The 19525-nt window shown below is 44.8% G+C and overlaps 1 protein-coding gene across 1 annotated transcript in view; it reads right to left on the reverse strand.

Annotated features, from left to right (window-relative positions):
* ARHGEF4 (Rho guanine nucleotide exchange factor (GEF) 4) overlaps window positions 1-18290 on the reverse strand; it is a 132731-nt gene extending 114441 nt beyond the window's left edge. The window contains exons 1-2 of the mRNA XM_011941700.1: window positions 17906-18290; window positions 4304-4609 (exon numbers count right to left, since the gene is read on the reverse strand). Of these exons, the coding sequence (XP_011797090.1) occupies window positions 4304-4609; window positions 17906-18109 (510 nt within the window). The 5' untranslated portion in view covers window positions 18110-18290. The remainder of the gene's footprint in view (window positions 1-4303; window positions 4610-17905) is intronic.
* Between the last annotated feature and the right edge of the window lie 1235 nt (window positions 18291-19525).

Below are 19525 nucleotides of genomic sequence, written 5' to 3' on the forward strand. Positions count from 1 at the left end.
GAGTTGATGGGTGCAGCACACCAACATGGCACAAGCATACATATGTAACAAACCTGCACGTTATGCACATGTACCCTAGAACTTAAAGTCTAATAATAAAAGGAAAATATTTCTAAAATTTTATCACAGACGAGTGGATGGACTTGCTCTCTATGTAATATGAAATTAACCTATTTTATTAAAATTTAAAAGGACAAAAAAAAAAGAATTTCTCAAATCAATAGCCTAATTTTACACCTCAAATATCAAGAAAAAGAAGCACAAACTAATCCCAAGGCTAATACGTGGAAGAAAAGAATAAAGATGAAATTAGGGACACATTAAATATAGTAATAGAAAAACAACAGAGGCCAAGTGCAGTGGCTCAGGCCTGTAATCCCAGCACTTAGGGAAGCTGAGGTGGGTGGATTGCTTGAGCCTAGGAGTTGGAGACCAGCTTGGGCAACTTGGTGAAACCCTGTTTCTACCAAAAATACCAAATACCAGTCTCATAACTCAGTCTCTAAATAAATAAATAAATAGATAAAAAATTAAAAATGGAATAAAAATAAGAAGAATAAGAGAAAATCAAGACCATCAAAAACAGATTCTATGAAAAGACTAACAAAATTGATAAACATTTAGCTATACTGAGAAAAAAAGAGAAAATAGAAATTACTAAAATTAGAAATGAGAGTGGAGACATTATTACTGATGCTACAGAAATTTAAAAGGATTATAAGAAAACACTGTGGACAATTATTGTATATCAACAGGTTAGATAATATAGATAAAATGGAGACATTCTTAAGAAAAACACAAGCTATTAACACCAAAATGACTCAAGAAGAAATATAAACTTTGGCCGGGTGCAGTGGCTCATGCCTGTTACCCCAGCACTTTGGGAGGCAGAGGTGGGTGGATCACTTGAAGTAAAGAGTTCGAGACCAGCCTGGCCAACATGGTGAAACCCTGTCTCTACCAAAAAATATAAAAATTAGCCACGCATGGCGGTGCATGCCTGTAGTCCTAGGCACTCAGGAGGCTGAAGCAGTAGAATCGCTTGAACCCAGGAGGTAGAGGATGCAGTGAGTCAAGATCATGCAGCTGCACTCTAGCCTGGGTGACAGAGCAAGACTCTGTCTCAAAACAAAACAAAACAAAAATAAACTCTGAACAGATCTATGACAAGTAAAGAATTGTTTTTTCACCAACCTGATGCTAAAAGAAAAGAAAAAAGAATTGAATCAATAATCAGACACCCCGCAACAAAGAAAAGTCCAGGACCAGAAAGCTTCACTGGTGAACTCTACAAGACATTTAAAGAAGAATCTTTCTCAAATGCTTCCAAAAAATAGAAGAGGAGAGAGCACTTCCTAACTTATTCTATAAGAACGGAATCACTCTGATACCAAAGCCAGACAAAAACATCACAAGAAAACTGCAGATCAATACATATTCAATGTAATATGCTACATTAATAGAGCAAAGAAAACATGCATGATTATCTCAGTAGATGCAGAAAAACCGTCATCAAAATTGATCACACACGTAAAAAATCTAGCACCCTTTCATGATAAAAACACTAGAAATAGAAAGGAACTTCCTTAACATGATAAAACGGCATTTGTGAAAAACACACAGCTAACATCATACTCGATAGTGAAAAACTGAAGGCTTTAATCCTAAAACCAAAAAGAAAAGGATGCCCCAGTTCACCACTTCTGCTCAACATTGTTATGCAAGTTCTACCCAGAGCAAGTAGGGCAAAAAAGAGAAATCAAAGGCATCTAAACTGGAAAGGAAGTAAAATAATCTGCTTTTTACAAATGATGTAATCTTATACATAGAAATTTCTAAAGAATACACAAAAATATTCTTATAGCTAATAAATGGATTCAGCAACGTTTCAGGATACAGGATCAATAAACAAAAATCAATTGTATTTTTATGCTCTAGTAATGGATAATCCCAAAACGAAGCTTAAAAAAAATTTCCATTTATGATGTCATCAAAAAGAATAAAATACTTAGGAAAAATTTTAACCAAGGATGTGCAAGACTTTTTACAGTGAAAACCACAAAACTCTGCTGAAAGCAATTCAAGAACACCCCCCAAAAATGGAAAGACACCCAGTGTTCATGGATTTGAAGACTTAATATTATTAATATGGCACTACTCTCCCAAGTGATCTACAGATTGAATGCAATCCTATGGAAATCCCAAGGGCCTTTTTTATTTTTTTGCAGAAATGGAAAATTAATTATAAGATTCATATGAAATTGCAAGGTCCAGCAAATAGCCAAAACAATTTTGAAAAAGAACAAAGAAGACTCTCACATTCCAATTTCAAAACTTATTGTAAAACTAGGATAATCGAAACAATGTGGTACTGACATAAAGACAGACATATAAGCTAATAGGATAGAATTGAGAGTCAAAAATATACTCACACATCTAAGGTAATTTGACTTTTTTTTTTTTTTTTTTTTTGAGACAGGGTCTCACTCTGTCGCCCAGATTGGAGTGCAGTGGTGCAATCTTAGCTCACTGCAACCTCTGCCTCCCAGGTTCAAGCGATTCTCCTGCCTTAACCTCCTGAGTAGCTATGAGTACAGGCACGTACCACCACACCTGGCTAATTTTAGTATTTTTAGTAGAGACAGGGTTTCACCATGTTGGCCAGGCTGGTGTCGAACTCCTGGCCTTAAGGGATCCACCGCCTCGGCTTCCCCAAGTGCTGGGATTACAGATGTGAGCCATCATGCCTGGCGGGTAAGTTGAATTTTGACAAGGATGCCAAGACCATTCAGTGAGGGAAAGAATAGTCTCTTCAACACATGGTGTTTGGATAACTACATATCCACATGGGAAATGTAAAATTGGACATCTCATACCATACAAAAATTGAATCAAAATGGACCAAAGACCTAAATGTAAAAGCGAAAGGTATAAAACTCTTAGAGAAAAACAGAGGTAAATTTCATTACTTGGATTTGGCAATAGAGTCTTAGGTATGACATCAAATGCACAAGCAACAACAAAACAGATAAAGTACATTTCATCAAAATTAAGTACTCACGGGTCGGGCATAGTGGCTCATGCCTGTAACCCCAGCACTTTGGGAGGCCGAGGCCGGTGGATCACTTGAGGTCAGGAGTTTGAAACTAGCCTGGCCAACATGGTGAAACTCCATCTTTACTAAAAATACAAAAATTAGGTGGGCATGGTGGCAGGTGCCTGTAATCCCAGCTACTCAGGAATGGATGTATGGATGAACAAAGTGAGACAAGTACTGTATAATCATGTAATGAAATGTTACTTAGCCACACAAAGAAATGAAGTACTGATACGTGCTATGACATGGATGAAACACGACGCTAAGTGAAAAACGCCAGTCACAAAAGGTCACATATTATTTAATTCCATTTATATGAAAAATCCAGAATAGGAAGACCCATAGAGACAGGAAGCAGATGAGTATTTCCAGGGTCTGGGGAGGGGAACTGGGGAGTGACTACTTAATGGGAATAGGGTTTCCTTTAGGGGTGATGAAAATGCCTTGGAGCTGGACAGAGGTGGTGCTCACAACATATAGCAAATGAATATACTAAATGCCAATGAATTCTTCACTTTAACATGGTTAATTCTACATGATGTGAATTTCACCTGTTTTAAAAAGTGAGTCTTCAAGGATGAGGTGAGACTCAGAGATACGGACTTCACAAACACCTGATAATAAATATTGCTATTTATAAAGGGAAAAAACAAGAAACTCTTGTCAAAGATTGGGTAAAGGGTACGATGTCTACACCATTAATTAACTTTTTAGTAGGCTGTCGGTTTCATGCAAAAAACCATGTTGTCAAAGTGTCCTGGAGACAAAATTGAATGGACAATGTAATGACTTTAGTTAATTTGGTTAAGATTGTAATATTGAAATGTTCTGTGCCTCTGTGAGTGGCAGAGCCAATGCTAGGGCAGTGTCTAATCGTGTTGGGCGCACAGTAGGCACTCATTAAATGGCAGTCTTCTCTGCACTACTACCTTGCATGGAGCCGGCCACAGGCAGAGACATACTACAGAGAAGGAAGAGGAGGCCCTGGCTTCTGTGGCTCTGGGGAATGCACTGCTCAGTGTCTCTCTTGCAGGCTCTAGACTGCAGTACTGGTGTGGCCCAGGAAGCATGCTGTAATCCAAGGGGGCCCAGGGTGACAAGTTACCTCACAGGAGAGTCACGCAAAAACTCAGGAAGCGACAGGCAGCTGCAGAGAGAAGAGGATACCAGACCAAGTCTGAGGACTCCTGGCCGGGAACGGCTTACCTTGACTCCATCTTTGTGCACTGCCCCTACATGCAGACTCCTTTCAACGTGGGCCTGCTTCTGCAACTTCTTTCTCTGTGTCTTCTCCAGCCACAGGTCATCCACACTGATGGGTGAGCGGTGAGGGATGCCCCTAGGCTGTGAAGGAGCCTCCCCGTGCACAGCCTCTGCAGAGATGCAGAGGAGGGCCCATGTCACCATCTCAGTGGTGAAGCAGGGCTTCTGGGCAGGCTCCATGTGGAAAGCCTTCTGAATGTGAGGGCAACTGGGCTTCTCACTTGCTGGTTCTTCCCAGGGCATGTGGTTCTGGAGAGCAGAGAGAACGGGCCGGGGGTCAGAGGTCAAAGGACATATCAACTGGGCACACGCTGTCCTTCCTCTGCCCAGTTCCTTTTGGGTATAACACTATGTTTTGGTTAATTTTCAAAGTACAGAGTCCAGTGATATACTTTGTTCACAGTCATTTTGGAAAACATGAAGATTAGGAACAAATCTTGTTGCTGTTAAAATGTCTACTTTGAAGAGTATTTTTTTTTTAATCCAGTCTTCTATTTTGATCAAAGAATTAGGCCTTGAAAGTCATTACTGAACTTGGCAGGCTCATTAGAAATACTTTTTAAAGGCCAGCAACTGGGGTAAAAGCTCCCGCTTAAACAACATCCCTTATGAACAGAACCGCAGCAGAATCACACTTCCAGAGCCCAGTACCCCTTCTAGCTTAACTCCGATGCTCACTGAAATGTAGGCAAGGCTCTATTTCACCCATGTTGCCACCACCATCACCGGTTGCACCAGGCAACGTAAGGATTTCAAAATAAAATATGTCTCCACTAGCAGAATAGTTAGGCCTATGTTGGCATCACCAGCATCTCTGTTGTTTGGAATTTGCCACTGGGAGAAGAAATCCTTTTCTTCCCACGTGTTGTCCAAGTCTAACAACCGCCTATGCCCACCCCATGAACATCTACTTCATAGCAGCAACCTCTGTGGAATGGCATCCCCAAACACTCTGTGTGTACTGTGTGCTAAAAACTAAGGTGAAATTTCTTTTAAATATTTCAAGAGTCTGCCTTAAAAATGTATCTATACTGAAGGACTAAGGAGGCCGGGTCTGATAAGGCAAGAGTTTGCTAATACGTTGCTCCTAGAAAAAAGGGTTGGCAAGGGCAGCCCTCACTGGAGACTATCACAGGGACTGACCTTTCAACCCAACACTCCACTCCAGTTGTACAGGAGACTGTTTTTGCTATAAATTATTACTGACATATCAGTTGGAGAAAAGTGGGTATGCTTACTTAATATTGGATCTCGGATTTTTGCTTCTTAAATATCTCTTGCTGAACAGAATATGATGTTTATTTTGTAGGTAAGTATGTGGAAAATGAAGTTCTTATTTTAAATTAAGCTCCCTGATAGAGTTTATTTTTATGGTAGAAATTGTAGGGGGTCCTTATTCTGGAAGTGATTAGATGTACTTGAGAGATTAGAGTATTTTGCATAAGAATTTTCTACAAGATTAGGATTTAATTATAAATTCTCTGCTTAATCTCAGGTATTCTAAAATTAAAAATGTATACATATGCATATGTATACAACGAAAGAGAGAGAGATGGAGGAAGAGAAATTGGATGGCTGGATAATTATTATATAATGGTTTTGGGGTACAGCCTGGGAATTAGGACTTTTTCTAGCTCTCCAGGTAATTCTCAGGTGCGGCCAAGGTTGCAAACCACTGATCTAATGTGTTTATTTGAGCTCCAAAATATTGATCTACATTTGAAAACTATTTTCAGCTAGTTCTTTCTCCCGAAGTACCTTGTGGATCAGAAATAGCTGGTATCTCCTCCCTCAGAAACTCAGAGAACTTAAGCGACTTGCCTCAGAGCAAGTCCTTGCCCAGAGGCACCCAGCTGGATCCTCTGGGCTATGCAGCAACAGATAGACCATACTCCTGGGAATGGGTGAGAAATGGATTTCCAAGCCCTGAGGGAATGGTTGGCAATTTGTGTCTAAAATGCCCTCCAGGGAATTCTGAAGCAAGGCTAGTCTGGGACTTATGGTACTAGAGAGACAGATAGATTAGAGGGAGGCAAGGAGCTCAGGCTGTCCTGGTGGTCCTCATGTGTCCTAGGGGAGAGGGCCAGAAAGCAGACTTTGGGGTGGGATAATCTGAGTTTGACTAAAGGAACTTTTGTCCTTCATTGTATTCCCAAAAGAGCAACATTAAGAAATGATGAGACAATGGCAGATGAGAAAGTTCAAGAAAATCTGGAAAGGGTAAAGTAGATGTAGAAGGGGTAGATGGTGCTGCAGAGCACAGGAAGCTATCTAAAGAAATGCAGATGACTTGGAGTTCGCATGGAAGGAAGCAGGCAGAGGCTCTGGTTTCAAGTTTGTAAGTGTGACCCTCAGTTAAGGTCCCATTGCAGTCAGCCACATGACTGTCTATACTCCCCTTTTCATTTCTCCTACTCTCAAACTGCCAGCCAAGATCAAATTCGAGAGACTTATGGTCCTGAATAATTGAACAAGAATCTCCAGTTTGTGGGGACCACAAACTTACTGGTGAAAGCAGTGGAGAGGTTTGGGATGAAAACAGGATAACAAGAAAACCTGTGCAGTGAGCAGGGAGTGACTCAGCACCCTGCTTTATTCTTTCCCAGTATAATCCTGTATCTCCTCAATAAGTGACTGGAGGATACCACTCTGGAGAAACTGACCCACCTCAGAGAAGAGACCTCTAAACGTTGACTTATAAAATAAGCAATTTCTCTTTTAAAATCACTTGACAGGAAAGCACACTAGCCGATTAGCTCCACACGTGCCCACATAATATCTAAACAGATATTTAGTGTCTTACTCTAAAATAAATATGAAATTCACCCAAAGATTGCTAGGCATTTAGGAAAAACCTTCAACACACTAAAATGACCAAAATAAACAAATAGGGGGAAAAAAAACTAAGAAAGAGAAAATGTAAAGAAGAAAACTTCAAAATCACTAAAATTAATAACCTGAAGAAGAAAAAGGACACTGAAATCATCAAATAAGAACAGTATGCTATTAAAAAAAACAAAACAGGAAACTTCCAATTCTGGACAAGATGGCATAGACACACTTCTCCCTGTTCGTTTCACTAAGCACAGCTAAAAACCTAAGACATTATATATAAAACAAAGATACGAAAACAAAGACATCTGAATGGTGGAGAGAAGAAAGTAGACCAGCTAGGGATCATAAAATACAACAAGGAATGACACACCAGGGAGTTCCCTAGGTTTTCTTTTGCCGCATATATACCACTCATACATGCTTCCTATATGGATGCTGAACAATCTTGCTGGAGCTATCACTAGGTCCAGACAGAAAAGTTCCAACAGAAGCCTGCATTCTCTAGCTAAAGGACCAGCCTAGCAAGACAGAAAACTTTTAGACAAATGCTCTACTCAAGCCAAACATTAGGTAAAAAACATGCAACATACCCCTGTCTCCCTCACACCCCAGCAAAGCCTGAGTGAAGAACTCCCAACCTCACCTGTAATGGGTCACATATGTCCCCGAGCCAAGTGGTGTGACAGAAGGCTGATGGGAAAGCCTGAACTTTCTTCCCCTGCCAGTGTCAGTGAGGCCCTCCGCCATGGTGTCTGTGAAGACAATGTGTGTGAAGCCAGTCTTCCATCCTCTACCTGGTGTCAGTGAGGCGTTCCTCCCCTGCTCTGCTGGAGTAATGTAGGAGAAGGCCAGATAAAGAGCCAGCACCTTCACCACAAGCTAGCATTCGCAAGGCCTCCTGATTCCACTGACAGAGCAGGCATATCACCATCTTGGACAAGCATTGCCATTTTAAAGTCCACCTTGATCAAAAACCGCCTAAAATCTAAAGGGCATCAGCCTAATGGCTAAGATCAGCGTGACCATAAACCACAAATAACGTCTCTGACCAGAAACATTCCAAACCCCTCCCCAACCAGAGACATGCCAACCCCAAGATACCCTCTCCTCCAGCCAGAGAGATGTCAGCCCCAAGATAACCTCCCCTCCAACCAGAGACATTCCAACCCCACCATAAACTTCTCCTCCCAACAGAAATATTTCAAGCCTGTAATAAGCTCTCTCACCAATACATACTCTTAATCTGTAAGAGAGAGTGCTCCTGACCAAAATCAGCCAGAAGCCCCTCTCAGGTTTATTTCCCAAAATAAACCTGTCTTTGACGGTTGAGCCACTTTTTGTGTTGTGTTTCTTTCTTCTTTCTTTAACTCATACACCATGCTATCGGTGCAAGCTTGGTGTAAAATCTTAACTCTCATCCCTGCCCATTAGTAAATGAAACACCCACCCTTGCATAAGGTGTCAATAGAGGCCAATAAAGGAATGTGGAGTTTCACCCAAACCTGGCAGTAATGAGGTAGTGCCCACCTTCCCACACCAGAGTGGAGTCAGAGGTGGTTTTCCAAAACAAGATTTAAATAAGATACAAAGACTCAAAATGCACTCCCCAAAATACCCAGAATAAAATAGAAACTCATTAATCATAATAAGAATAGGGAAAATCTCAACTTGAATAAAAAAGAGAGTCGACAGACACCAGCACTGAGAAGACACAAGGTGCAGGAATTATCAAAGATTTTAAAGCAGCCATCATAAAAATGCTTCAATAAGCAATACAAATACTCTTGAAACAAATGAAAAATATAACAGCTCAGAAAATGGGAAATCTTAGCAAAGAAATATAATATATAAAGAACATCTAAGTGGAAATTACAGAATTGAAAAATATAATAACTGAAATAAAAAGTTCAGTGGATGGGCCTACAGGAGAATGGAGAGGATAAGAGGATCAGTGAAAACCTGTAGATGGAAGAAACAGAATTATACAATCTGAACAACAGAGAGAAAACAGACCGAAGAAAGAAAGAAAACCAAACAAATAGAGCATCATAGACCTGTGAGACTGCAAAGAAAGATCAAACACTAGATAATTGGAGTCCAAAAGAGAGAGGAGAAAGTGGGTTGGGGTAAAAAAGTATTTAAAGAAATTATGCTCAGAATTTCCTAAATTTGGTCAAAGATATAAACCCATAGATTTAAGAAGCTGTGCAAAGTCCACATAGTATAAATCCAAAGAAATCCACATGGAGAAGAAGCATAAGCAAACTTCTCAATAAAAATTATTGAGAGCAGTGAGAGGGAAAAAAGACACCTTCCTTATAAGAGAAAAACATTTTAAAAGGCATCAGACACCTGAAGGCCAGAAGGAAGTGACATAAAACTTTTCAAGTGTCACTTTTCAAGAAAATAACTATTAACTTAGAATCTTTTATCCAGTGAAAATATTCTTCAGTAATGAAGGGAAAATTGAGACCTTCTCAAAGAAAGGAAGAATGAGAGAATTTATTGCCTACAGAGTTATTCTTAAAGAATGGCTAAAGGAAGTTCTTGCATTAATTTTTAAATAAACCGTGATATTTAGGTTAAAATTTTCCTTTTTTTGCTTTGGATGTCCAAATGCTCCAGCATTGTTTGTCGAAAAGACTATCCATTGAATTGCTTTTGCACCTAAAAATTGGTGGGTATATTTGTGTGAGTCTATTTCTGTGTTCTCTATTCTTTTCCATTACTCTGTGTAATTTTCCCGCCCCCAATACTACATGGTCTTGATTACTTCAGGTAATAAGTATGAATTAATATCAAATATTGATTCCCCTCACTTGATTTTTCTTTCTCAAAGTTGTTTTAACTATTTTAGGGCATGTATCTCTCCATACAAATTTCAGATTATAAACAGATTTTAAAGGCCAGAAAATGTTCATTCTCTCTCTCTCTCTCTCTCTCTCTCACACACACACTTAGAACTCCTAAGCAGAAACAGTATGTTGGAATCTTGCCACCAAAGTTGGAAAGGCTGTGGCTGGTGGACAGGAAAGCTATCCAGCATTCATTCCATAAAGTGGATATTACACCCAGCAGAGACCTAGGAAATCACCTGGTCCAATCCGTGACAGACAAGGAAACTGGGTCCCAGTATGGTCTTAATCCAAGGCTCACAGTCAGGTCAGAGTGAGTATTAAGACACCCACAGGAGTTCTGAATTTCCAGTCTCCTCTCATTCCTCTTGCCCAGCCACAGCTATTTCTGTCCTGCTCTCTCTTAGTCTTGGTGTCCTTCCTAAGCCCCTTCAGCCAGGGGCATGATCCTGTATGCATGCCTTCAGCAGACGTTGGAGCCTGCTTCCTCTGGAATCAAAGGTTCTCTGCCCCCAAACCTGAAATCCCAGAGGAAAGAAATCTCTAAACACAAACAGCACGAGAGGACTGCCTCATGCTGGTCTGCATCACACACACACACAGAAATACCCCACGGTCGGAGTGGATCACAAGGTCAGGAGTTCGAGACCAGCCTGGCCAACATAGGGAAACCCCATCTCTACTAAAATTACAAAAAATTAGCTGGGTGTGGTGGCGGGCGCCTGTAATCCCAGCTCCTTGGGAAGCTGAGGCAAGAGGATCACTTGAACCCGGGAGGCAGAAGTTGCAGTGAGCCAAGATCACACCACTGCCCACGACAGTGTGAGACTCAGTCTCAAAAAAAAAAAAAAAAGGAAATATGCCATGGTCTCACAGGTGGGAGGTGACACTGTGGAGGGTTAAATTCTATAGCATCTACAAATGAGGAAAACAATCCTATCAAGACTGCGGCTAAAGCATCAGGCACCAATGGGGATGGCAACACCGAGGAGATTCCTCCATGTTACTAACATATGAGGCTGGACCTTACAGGGCTCTACGGCTTCCTCATCACTCGAGACTTGGTTCAAATGTCAGACCCAAAATCTCCAAGCCAAGGGTGCCCCTCCATCAAACCTCTCAACTCTCTTTCCCATTTCCTTTTATCTGAAATGATCTTACTTGCTCACTAATTTGTTGACTGCCGCATGCTGTCCTGTTGTGAGGACGGACATCCTGCTGTATTATTCAGTACACTGTCTGCTGCATCCAGAACACTGCCCGCCCACAAGTGGCACTCAGTGAGCTCATTTTATCGACTTGATGACCACGTGAGAGGAACTGGTAGACTGGTCAGCAATGCTTACTGTACAGCTACAGTGATTAGGGTACTGCGTCAGTAGAAGGATGGACAAACAGACGAATGGAACCCAAATGCCAGTTATAGGCATCTGAGAGACCTACATGTCATAAGCAAGACCGTGAAAGTTTTTAAGAAGGTAATTTAAAGAATTCTCTTCATGACCTTGGGGTAGAGAAAAGATGGATACACTTGACAATATTAAAATTGAGAACTTCTGTTCATCAAAAGATATCATTATGGCCAGGCGCGATGGCTCACACCTGTAATCCCAACACTTTGGGAGGCTGAAGTGGGTGGATCACTTGAGCTCACAAGTTTGAGACTACCCTGGCCAATATGGCAAAACCCGTCTCTACTAAAAATACAAAAATTAGCTGGGTGTGGTGGCTTGTGCCTGTAGTCCCAGCTACTTGGGAGGCTGAGGTGGGAGAATTGCTTGAACCTGGGAAGTGGAAGTTGCAGTGAGCCAAGATCATGCCACTGCACTCCAGCCTGGGCAAGACTCCATCTCAAAAAAAAAAAAAAGATATCATTAAAGAGGGAAAAGACAAGCCACATGAAATCAGAAATATCTGTGGCACATTAACCAACAATGCAATTCTATCCAGAATCAGTAAGAGAAAGACAACCCCAAAACAAATGGACAACAGACTAGGAGAGACACGTCCCACAAGAGAGTGAGAAAAAAAATTATCTGAAGAATATGAGCCCTTTAAATGATCAGGCCCAAACCCAAAAGGCATTTAAGACGTAATATCTCACTCTCCCTTCAGCTACATAGCTACCTCTTAGAGCCATTTGCTATGTGGACTCTAGACTAACTCACTCCAAGTAGCCATAAAATGCCACATACCTTATAGTTCAACAAGGTAGAGCCAGTCACCAGCCAGTGTTACTTCCATAAACCAGTGAGAATTCCTAATGAACAACCTTTGTACTCACTCCCTCTCCTGATTCCTCCTTCTTTTCTTTAAAAAATTTGAGCTTCTCTTTTGTTCTCTGGAGCACTCTCCAAGGCAACCTGGAAGTGTGTCCCGGGCTGCAGTCCTCAACTTCTGTGCTGAATAAACTCTTTTTTTTTTTTTTTTTGAGACAGAGTTTCACTCTTGTTGTCCAGGCTGGAGTGCAATGGCACAATCTCGGCTCACCGCAACCTCCACCTCCCTGGTCCAAGCGATTCTCCTGCCTCAGCCTCCCAAGTAGCTGGGATTACAGGCCATGCCAGGCTGACTTTGGTATTTTTAGTAGAGACAGGGTTTCTCCATGTTGGTCAACCTGGTCTCAAACTCCTGACCTCAGGTGATCCTCCTGCCTCGGCCTCCCAAAGTGCTGGGATTACAGGCTTGAGCCACTGTGCCTGGCCTGAATAAACTCTTTTTAAACTAGATTCCGACCTTTTTGATTATTTTAGTTTGACGAGGGTATCCAGAGTGTCAAAGAGCACATAAAAAGTTCCTTAGGCCAGGTGCAGTGGCTCATGCCTGTAATCCCAGCACTTTGGGAGGCCGAGGCGGGTGGATCACTCGACCTCAGGAGTTCGAGACCAGCCCAACCAACATGATAAAACCCCATCTCTACTAAAAATACAAAAATTAGCTGAGCATGGTGGCAGGCGCCTATAGTCCCAGCTACTCGGGAGGCTGAGGCAGGAGAATTACTTGAACCCGGGAGGCAGAGGTTACAGTGAGCTGAGATCACACCACTGCACTCCAGCCTGGATGACAGAGGGGGACTCGGTCTCAAAAAACAAAAACAAAAACTAAAGTTCCCTAGCCTCTTCAGACATCAGGAAAACGAAAACTAAAAATCACAGTGAGATTCTGCTACACACCTAGCAGAATGGCTACAATTAAAAAGGCTGACAGTATCAACCAAATGTGAATGAGAACACAGAGCAAAGCATACTCCTAATGAGAGAGTGTAATTTGATGCAATCACTTTGGAAAAATAATTTGAGTATTTAGTAAGACTAAAGATATGCATCCCCCAAGGACACCCCTAAAATGCACCCCACAGAAATACACATGCATGTGCAGCAGGCCCCTGACCCAAATGTTCACAGCAGCTCCCAACTGGGCACAACCCCCAAGTGCATCAGCAGCTGACTGAGAAAGACAGTGTATTCCGATGATTCAGAGCAACTCGGCATGATGAGAGAGCTGTAGGTTCCTAGCACGGGAAGATTGTTTCCTGTTTTTTGTTTTTTGAGACCGAGTCTCGCTCTGTTGCCCAAGCTGGAGTACCATGGCGCAATCTCGGCTCACTGCAAGCTCCGCCTCCTGGGTGCACGCCATTCTCCTGCCTCAGCTGGGACTATAGGCACCCGCCACCATGTCCGGCTAATTTTTTGTATTTTCAGGAGAGATGGGATTTCACCGTGTTAGCCAGGATGGTCTCGATCTCCTGACCTCGTGATCCACCGGCCTTGGCCTCCCAAAGTGCTGGGATGACATGATTCTTAATTAGAGCAGGGGAAGGCAGACACCAAATAGACTGAGTAAGGTTTAAAGGAATGTGTAAGGTTTTGATTATATAAACCTCGAAACGGGCAAGCCCCCACACCCATGGTAATAAAGTAGTAACATGATAATGAAATGCAAGTGAACACCATGAGATGGGGCATAGCGGGTAGGGCAGGGAGGAGGAAGGGAGGTGGCAGGAAGGGGGCAGGGTGGGGGATGTGGTGTTTCATGACCTGGTGGCGGTCATCCGGTGTGTGTTGACAATATATATCTACACGTTTATGCATTATGCTGTTCTGTAAGACTTCTCTATTTCTCGACTTTGAAAAGCTTCAAAGAAACTGCAGGATGTAAAATCACATAAAATTGAGATCTCTATACACGATAATATCACAGCCATGTTAAATATATAAAACTTGTTTGTGGAAGAAATCTAGAAGTAAACAACAAAATATTAAGAATGGTTGTTTTAAAAGATTGGGATAAGAGAACTGCTGCTCCTTAATACTGTTGTGCAGGGAAGAAGTGGGAATAACTGAATTCCTTGCAAATTACTCTGACCATCAGATCCTGCTCTCCCAGGAATGCCCACAAGATGGCGCAGTCATTTCTACAAGGGGAGTTTCATATTCCACCACCATCCAGGGTTCTACCAGACAGAGGGAGCCTTTCCGAGCTTTGCTTCCCTTCCCGTTCCCTATGTACCTGCTGTTCTGTCTGTGGTCTGATGTGCTGTGTACTAGGCCTTCCTATTCTCCAGTAAGGAGTGAAATGGAAAGAGGAATAGGAGCTCACATTTATGGGACACCCGCTTCATGCCTGGCCCTTTGCTGGATACTTTCTACTCATCATCTCAATTACTGTTTGTTAAAACCCATGCAGGCTCCAACCCGGGCAACAAGGTGAGACTCCATCACTACAAAAAATTAAAAAATTATCTGGGTGTGGTGGTACATGCCTGGGGGCTCAGCAACTTGGGAGGCTGAGGCAGGAAGATTGCTTGAGCCTGGGAGATCCAGACTGCAGTGAGCTGTGATCTTGTCACCACATTCCAGCCTGGGAGACAGAGCAAGACCCTGAATCAAACAAAATAAACAAAAAACAAACAGAAAAGCACACACACACACACACACACACACACACAAAAACCCAACAAACCAAGCAGGCTGTCCAGGTGTGTGCCTGAGGCCCAGTGCACCTGCTCCATCCCATGCACAATGCCAAGTGAGCACAGGGACCACTTCCAGGAATATCTGCCTTCCAGTATGTGCTTCTGCACCATGTATGTGTGTGCATGTGTGTGTATACAGTGTGTATACATAGACACACACAGACATATATGTATATATCAACTTTTTTTTTGAGATGGAGTCTTGCTTTGTTGCCAGGCTGGAGTGCAGTGGCACGGCTCACTGCAACTTTTGCCTCCCGGATTCAAGTGATTCTCCTGCCTTAGCCTCCCAAGTAGCTGGGATTACAGGCATCCACCACCAGGCACAGCTAATTTTTGTATTTTTAGTAGAGACGGAGTTTCACCACGTTGGCCAGGCTGGTCTCGAACTCCTGAACTCAGGTGATCCGCTCACTTCAGCCTCCCAAAGTGCTGAGATTACAGGTGTGAGCCACCGCGCCTGGCTTATATCACTATTAAATCAGGCTTGTTAATTCAAATACTGTAAAATCTTTTTTTTTTTTTTTTTTCTGTCGCCCAGGCTGGAGTGCAGTGGCCGGATCTCAGATCACTGCAAGCTCCGCCTTTCGGGTTTACGCCATTCTCCTGCCTCAGCCTCCTGAGTAGCTGGGACTACAGGTGCCTGCCACCTCGCCCGGCTAGTTTTTTTGTATTTTTTAGTAGAGACGGGGTTTCACCAGGTTAGCCAGGATGGTCTCGATCTCCTGACCTTGTGATCCGCCCATCTCGGCCTCCCAAAGTGCTGGGATTACAGGCTTGAGCCACTGCGCCCGGCCAAAATCTTTTTTTGACTACTTGATTTAACTCTGAGTTGCCTAACACTAAAATGTCTTTTTACTTTTAAATTAAGTTCTCTATGTATTTTCAGGTGATCAAAAATATAAAAGGGCAATAAGCAACGAAGTTGGAGGGGTGTGAGGAAATGGGCACTCAGATACTGCTGCTGAGTGTCGATTGCCTGTCATTTCAGAAGTAATCTGGAAGCTATTAAAATACCCCTACCCTTTGTGCAATCCCACTTTTATATCCGACAGAAATAAAAGCATCGATATCTAAGGACACATGCTCAAGGGTGCTGCCGCAGCATTATTTATAAAGACCCCAAACTAGAGATTACCTCAGCGCCAATCAGTAGAAGAACCGTTAAAGGAAATACAGCATGGCCCTACTCTGAACTATTATGCACCTTCTAAACACAGCCACGAATATGAGGCGCTGGAGGGCTGTACCTGCCGTATGAAGCAAGCAAGAAAGGCGCAGAGCAATGTGTATGTCTGACCACGCAGTGTAACTCCCTCTCCCCAAACTGCCCCACAAACCCTGTGTGAGAACACAAGGAAAGATGAGACACCTTAGTATACGGCAGTGTTTCCTTGCATGCAGTGGGATTAGACGGTTTTGGGGAGAGGCCTTTTCCTTTCTATACCTGTATTGTTTGGCTTTGTTTTTAAACTTTAGTAGTAACAGTAATGAAAAAAAGGACCCCCCAAAAAACAAAACCAAACCAAACCAAAAAATCCTTTCAAGTTTAACTGCATAGAGATGCAGAAACAGGCTGAGGAGGTGAAGCCGTTTCCTGCTGGTAGTGATCCTATTTGAATGTATGCTGTCCACTCAGCCTTGTCGGATGCTCTGCTGGGAAATCCCTTCTCGCCCAGCTCCATCCCTCCTTAGCCTGGCCTGGAGGCGCTCTGCCAGCACCTCATACATCAGCTTCAGCTTCCCAGCCGTGTAGCCCGTGAGCCCGGGGGTGGCTGACATCTGCCTGCAGGCAGAGGGGAGAGCCTGAGAGGCCACCACGCCACCACGTGGGGCGGCTGTGGCCTGTGCTCCCCAGCTCTGGCCGCGCGGGAGATATGACATCTCTTGGTCTAAAGAAGCGAAGGGAGCCTTACTTTTTACTTTTCGCAGTCTCCAGGGCACTCTCTTTCTGGACTTTCCAGAAAAGCTCCCTCATTCCAAGGGCAGCTGGGATGAGAAATCCCGTTGTCTGCTCCTTCCTGTGCCTGACCCTGCTAACCTATCCCGGACAGAAGCGGTCACTTTGCGGGAGAGACCATCTTACTGCACTAAACATTTCAGAAGCACCAACAATTCCTGTCTCTTTATACAAAATAAGTTCAGCTGGATCAAATTCTAAATACGATAAAATAGAAGCCATTAAAGCACTAGAAGACAACATGAGGAATTTTTTTAAATGCCACAGTGGAGAAGGACTAGGTTTAACACAAAAGCCTACACAGACCATTCAGTAGAAAATGGTCAGTGCCGGATGAGGCGGGTGGATCACGAGGTCAGGAGTTCAAGACCAGCCTGGCCAAGATGGTGAAACCCCGTCTCTACTAAAAATACAAAAATTAGCCGGGCGTGGTGGCGGGCGCCTGTAATCCAAGCTACTCCTGAGGCTGAGGCAGAGAATTGCTGGAACCCGGGAGGCCCAGGTTACCATGAGCCGAGATGGAGCGACTGCACTCCAGCCTTGGCGACAGGGCAAGACTCCATCTCAAAAAAAAAAAAAAAAGAAAAGAAAAGAAAGAAAAGAAAAGAAAATGGGCAGTGCCTAGGGAGCAGGCAGTTCATACAAAATAAAATTCAAATGGCTTGAAATTAAAGAAAAACACGAAATGAAATGATGAAATGCCAATTCCAGCTTGTTAGCTTGGTAACGTTCAAGAAGCTGGTCACAGGCTGTGTTCACTAGGGGAGGGGGCGGTTGGGGGGGGCTGGGAATGTAATGGGGGCAATTTTGGCCTGGTCTTCCTACTTGAATCTCCCCTCACTTAGGAAGATTCCCGCCTGCTCCCCTCCTTCTCTTGCCTGAGGAGGTCAGGAAAGGCTTGGTGCGATTCAGATACTCACCTCACTCCTAGGAAGGTCCCTGAGCCAGGGCGCTGTGCCCAAGCCGCGTGGACCCGGGCCTCCTTCCCTGCTCTCTTCCTTCTGCTCATCCTGGTTTAGCGTCTGCAGAGAAAGCAGGAGACTGGTCCGGCCCTTGGGAATCTTGGGTCTTTCAGGGTCCCCTGAACTGCTGTCCACGTAGCTGTAGCTTCCAAGAGAAACCATGGAGACGGCACTACCCCTCCCGGGGTAGTGGAGACCCGTCTGGTGAGCATTAGGCCTGGGACTCAGGGGCTTGGGGCTCGTGGGTCTGCAGGGCGTCCCGGGGTTTTCATATGCCAGGCAGCAGGCAGAGCTGGAAGGCAGGGTGTGCGCGATGCCAGCCTGCTGGGCCCGAGGGCTGCCGGGGGACACCAGCCAGGACTTTTCAGGAAAGATACCTGAAGGTAGGTACCTATCGCCTTCCTGGGCGGCTGTGCACTTGATGGTCGGTTCACTTTTCCTCCTGCGTTCTGGAGAAACTAAACTGGAGGGCAAAGGTGTGGGGGCAAGTGGGGGTGCCCAGTGATCGCTAAAAACATAGCCCTCTTTGTCCTCCGCCCGTTCCTCACAGTGCCTGTCGGTCTCTGCTGGGGAAGGAATTCCGGGTCCTAGCAGCAGTCTCACTAGGGCGGGCTTTTTGGGGCTTTCGGTGTCTTTGCTTTTCAGAAAGGCCCGCCAGGAACCCTGGCGCAGCCTGCTCTTCTCCTTCTCGCCCTTGGGAGAACCTGGGGAACGTTCATGGGGGTTCTCTTTCTCTAAAACGATTGACTCAAAAAAGTTTGAAAAGGTCTTATGAGCCAAGGCCAACCTTGCCCTGAGCTTTTTCTCCGTTGTTTTGAGTCTCTTTGCGTTGCAGCTCTCGGAGGAAGGCCCTCGGCTACCAAGGTCCCCTGCAGTCCCCACATGCCCGGCTCCTGCCAGCCCTGCGGTCCTGTCGCCTACAGCCTGCGGGGCAAAATCGGGCCAGGTGCTGGCGTCCCCGTGTTGCAGAGGCGGCGCCTCCCAGCGGGCGGCCCTGGGCGGATTCTCCGGGGGGAGCCCCTCGGGGCCTGAAGAACCCCCGCTGCGGCCCTCGGTGGTCGGGTCCGGGTCCCCTCCTGGGCTCTCAGCGGCCAAGGGCCTGCCCCTCCTGAAGGAGGTCACCTTGGAAAACGCCGGGCGCTTCCCAGGTGCCTGCCAGGCCTTGCGGACCCCGCGTGGCGGCTGGGGCGGCTCCAAGGCGGGGATGCGGGGGCGCTGGCCCGGGGCTGCTGCAGCGCCGCCCTCCGGGGCCTCCCCGGCACCAGGCTCCCCGGGCCTGGAGCTCTGGCTCTCCCCACGCAGTATCCCTCCCGGGGGCGCCTCTGTGCCTGGCTTCTCTTCCGAAGCAGCTCGGGGAACCAGCACGCTCCCAAGCTCTGCGGCCTGGGCCTGCAGCAGCAAGATAATCACGAGTATCCTTTCCTTTATCAGCGGCAGACTTGCCTCCGGGGCCTCCCCGGCACCAGGCTCCCCGGGCCTGGAGCTCTGGCTCTCCCCACGCAGTATCCTTCCCGGGGGCGCCTCTGTGCCTGGCTTCTCTTCCGAAGCAGCTCGGGGAACCAGCACGCTCCCAAGCTC

Source organism: Colobus angolensis, unplaced genomic scaffold (assembly GCF_000951035.1).
Source record: "Colobus angolensis palliatus isolate OR3802 unplaced genomic scaffold, Cang.pa_1.0 Scaffold20, whole genome shotgun sequence".
NCBI classification, from domain to species: Eukaryota; Metazoa; Chordata; class Mammalia; order Primates; family Cercopithecidae; genus Colobus; species Colobus angolensis.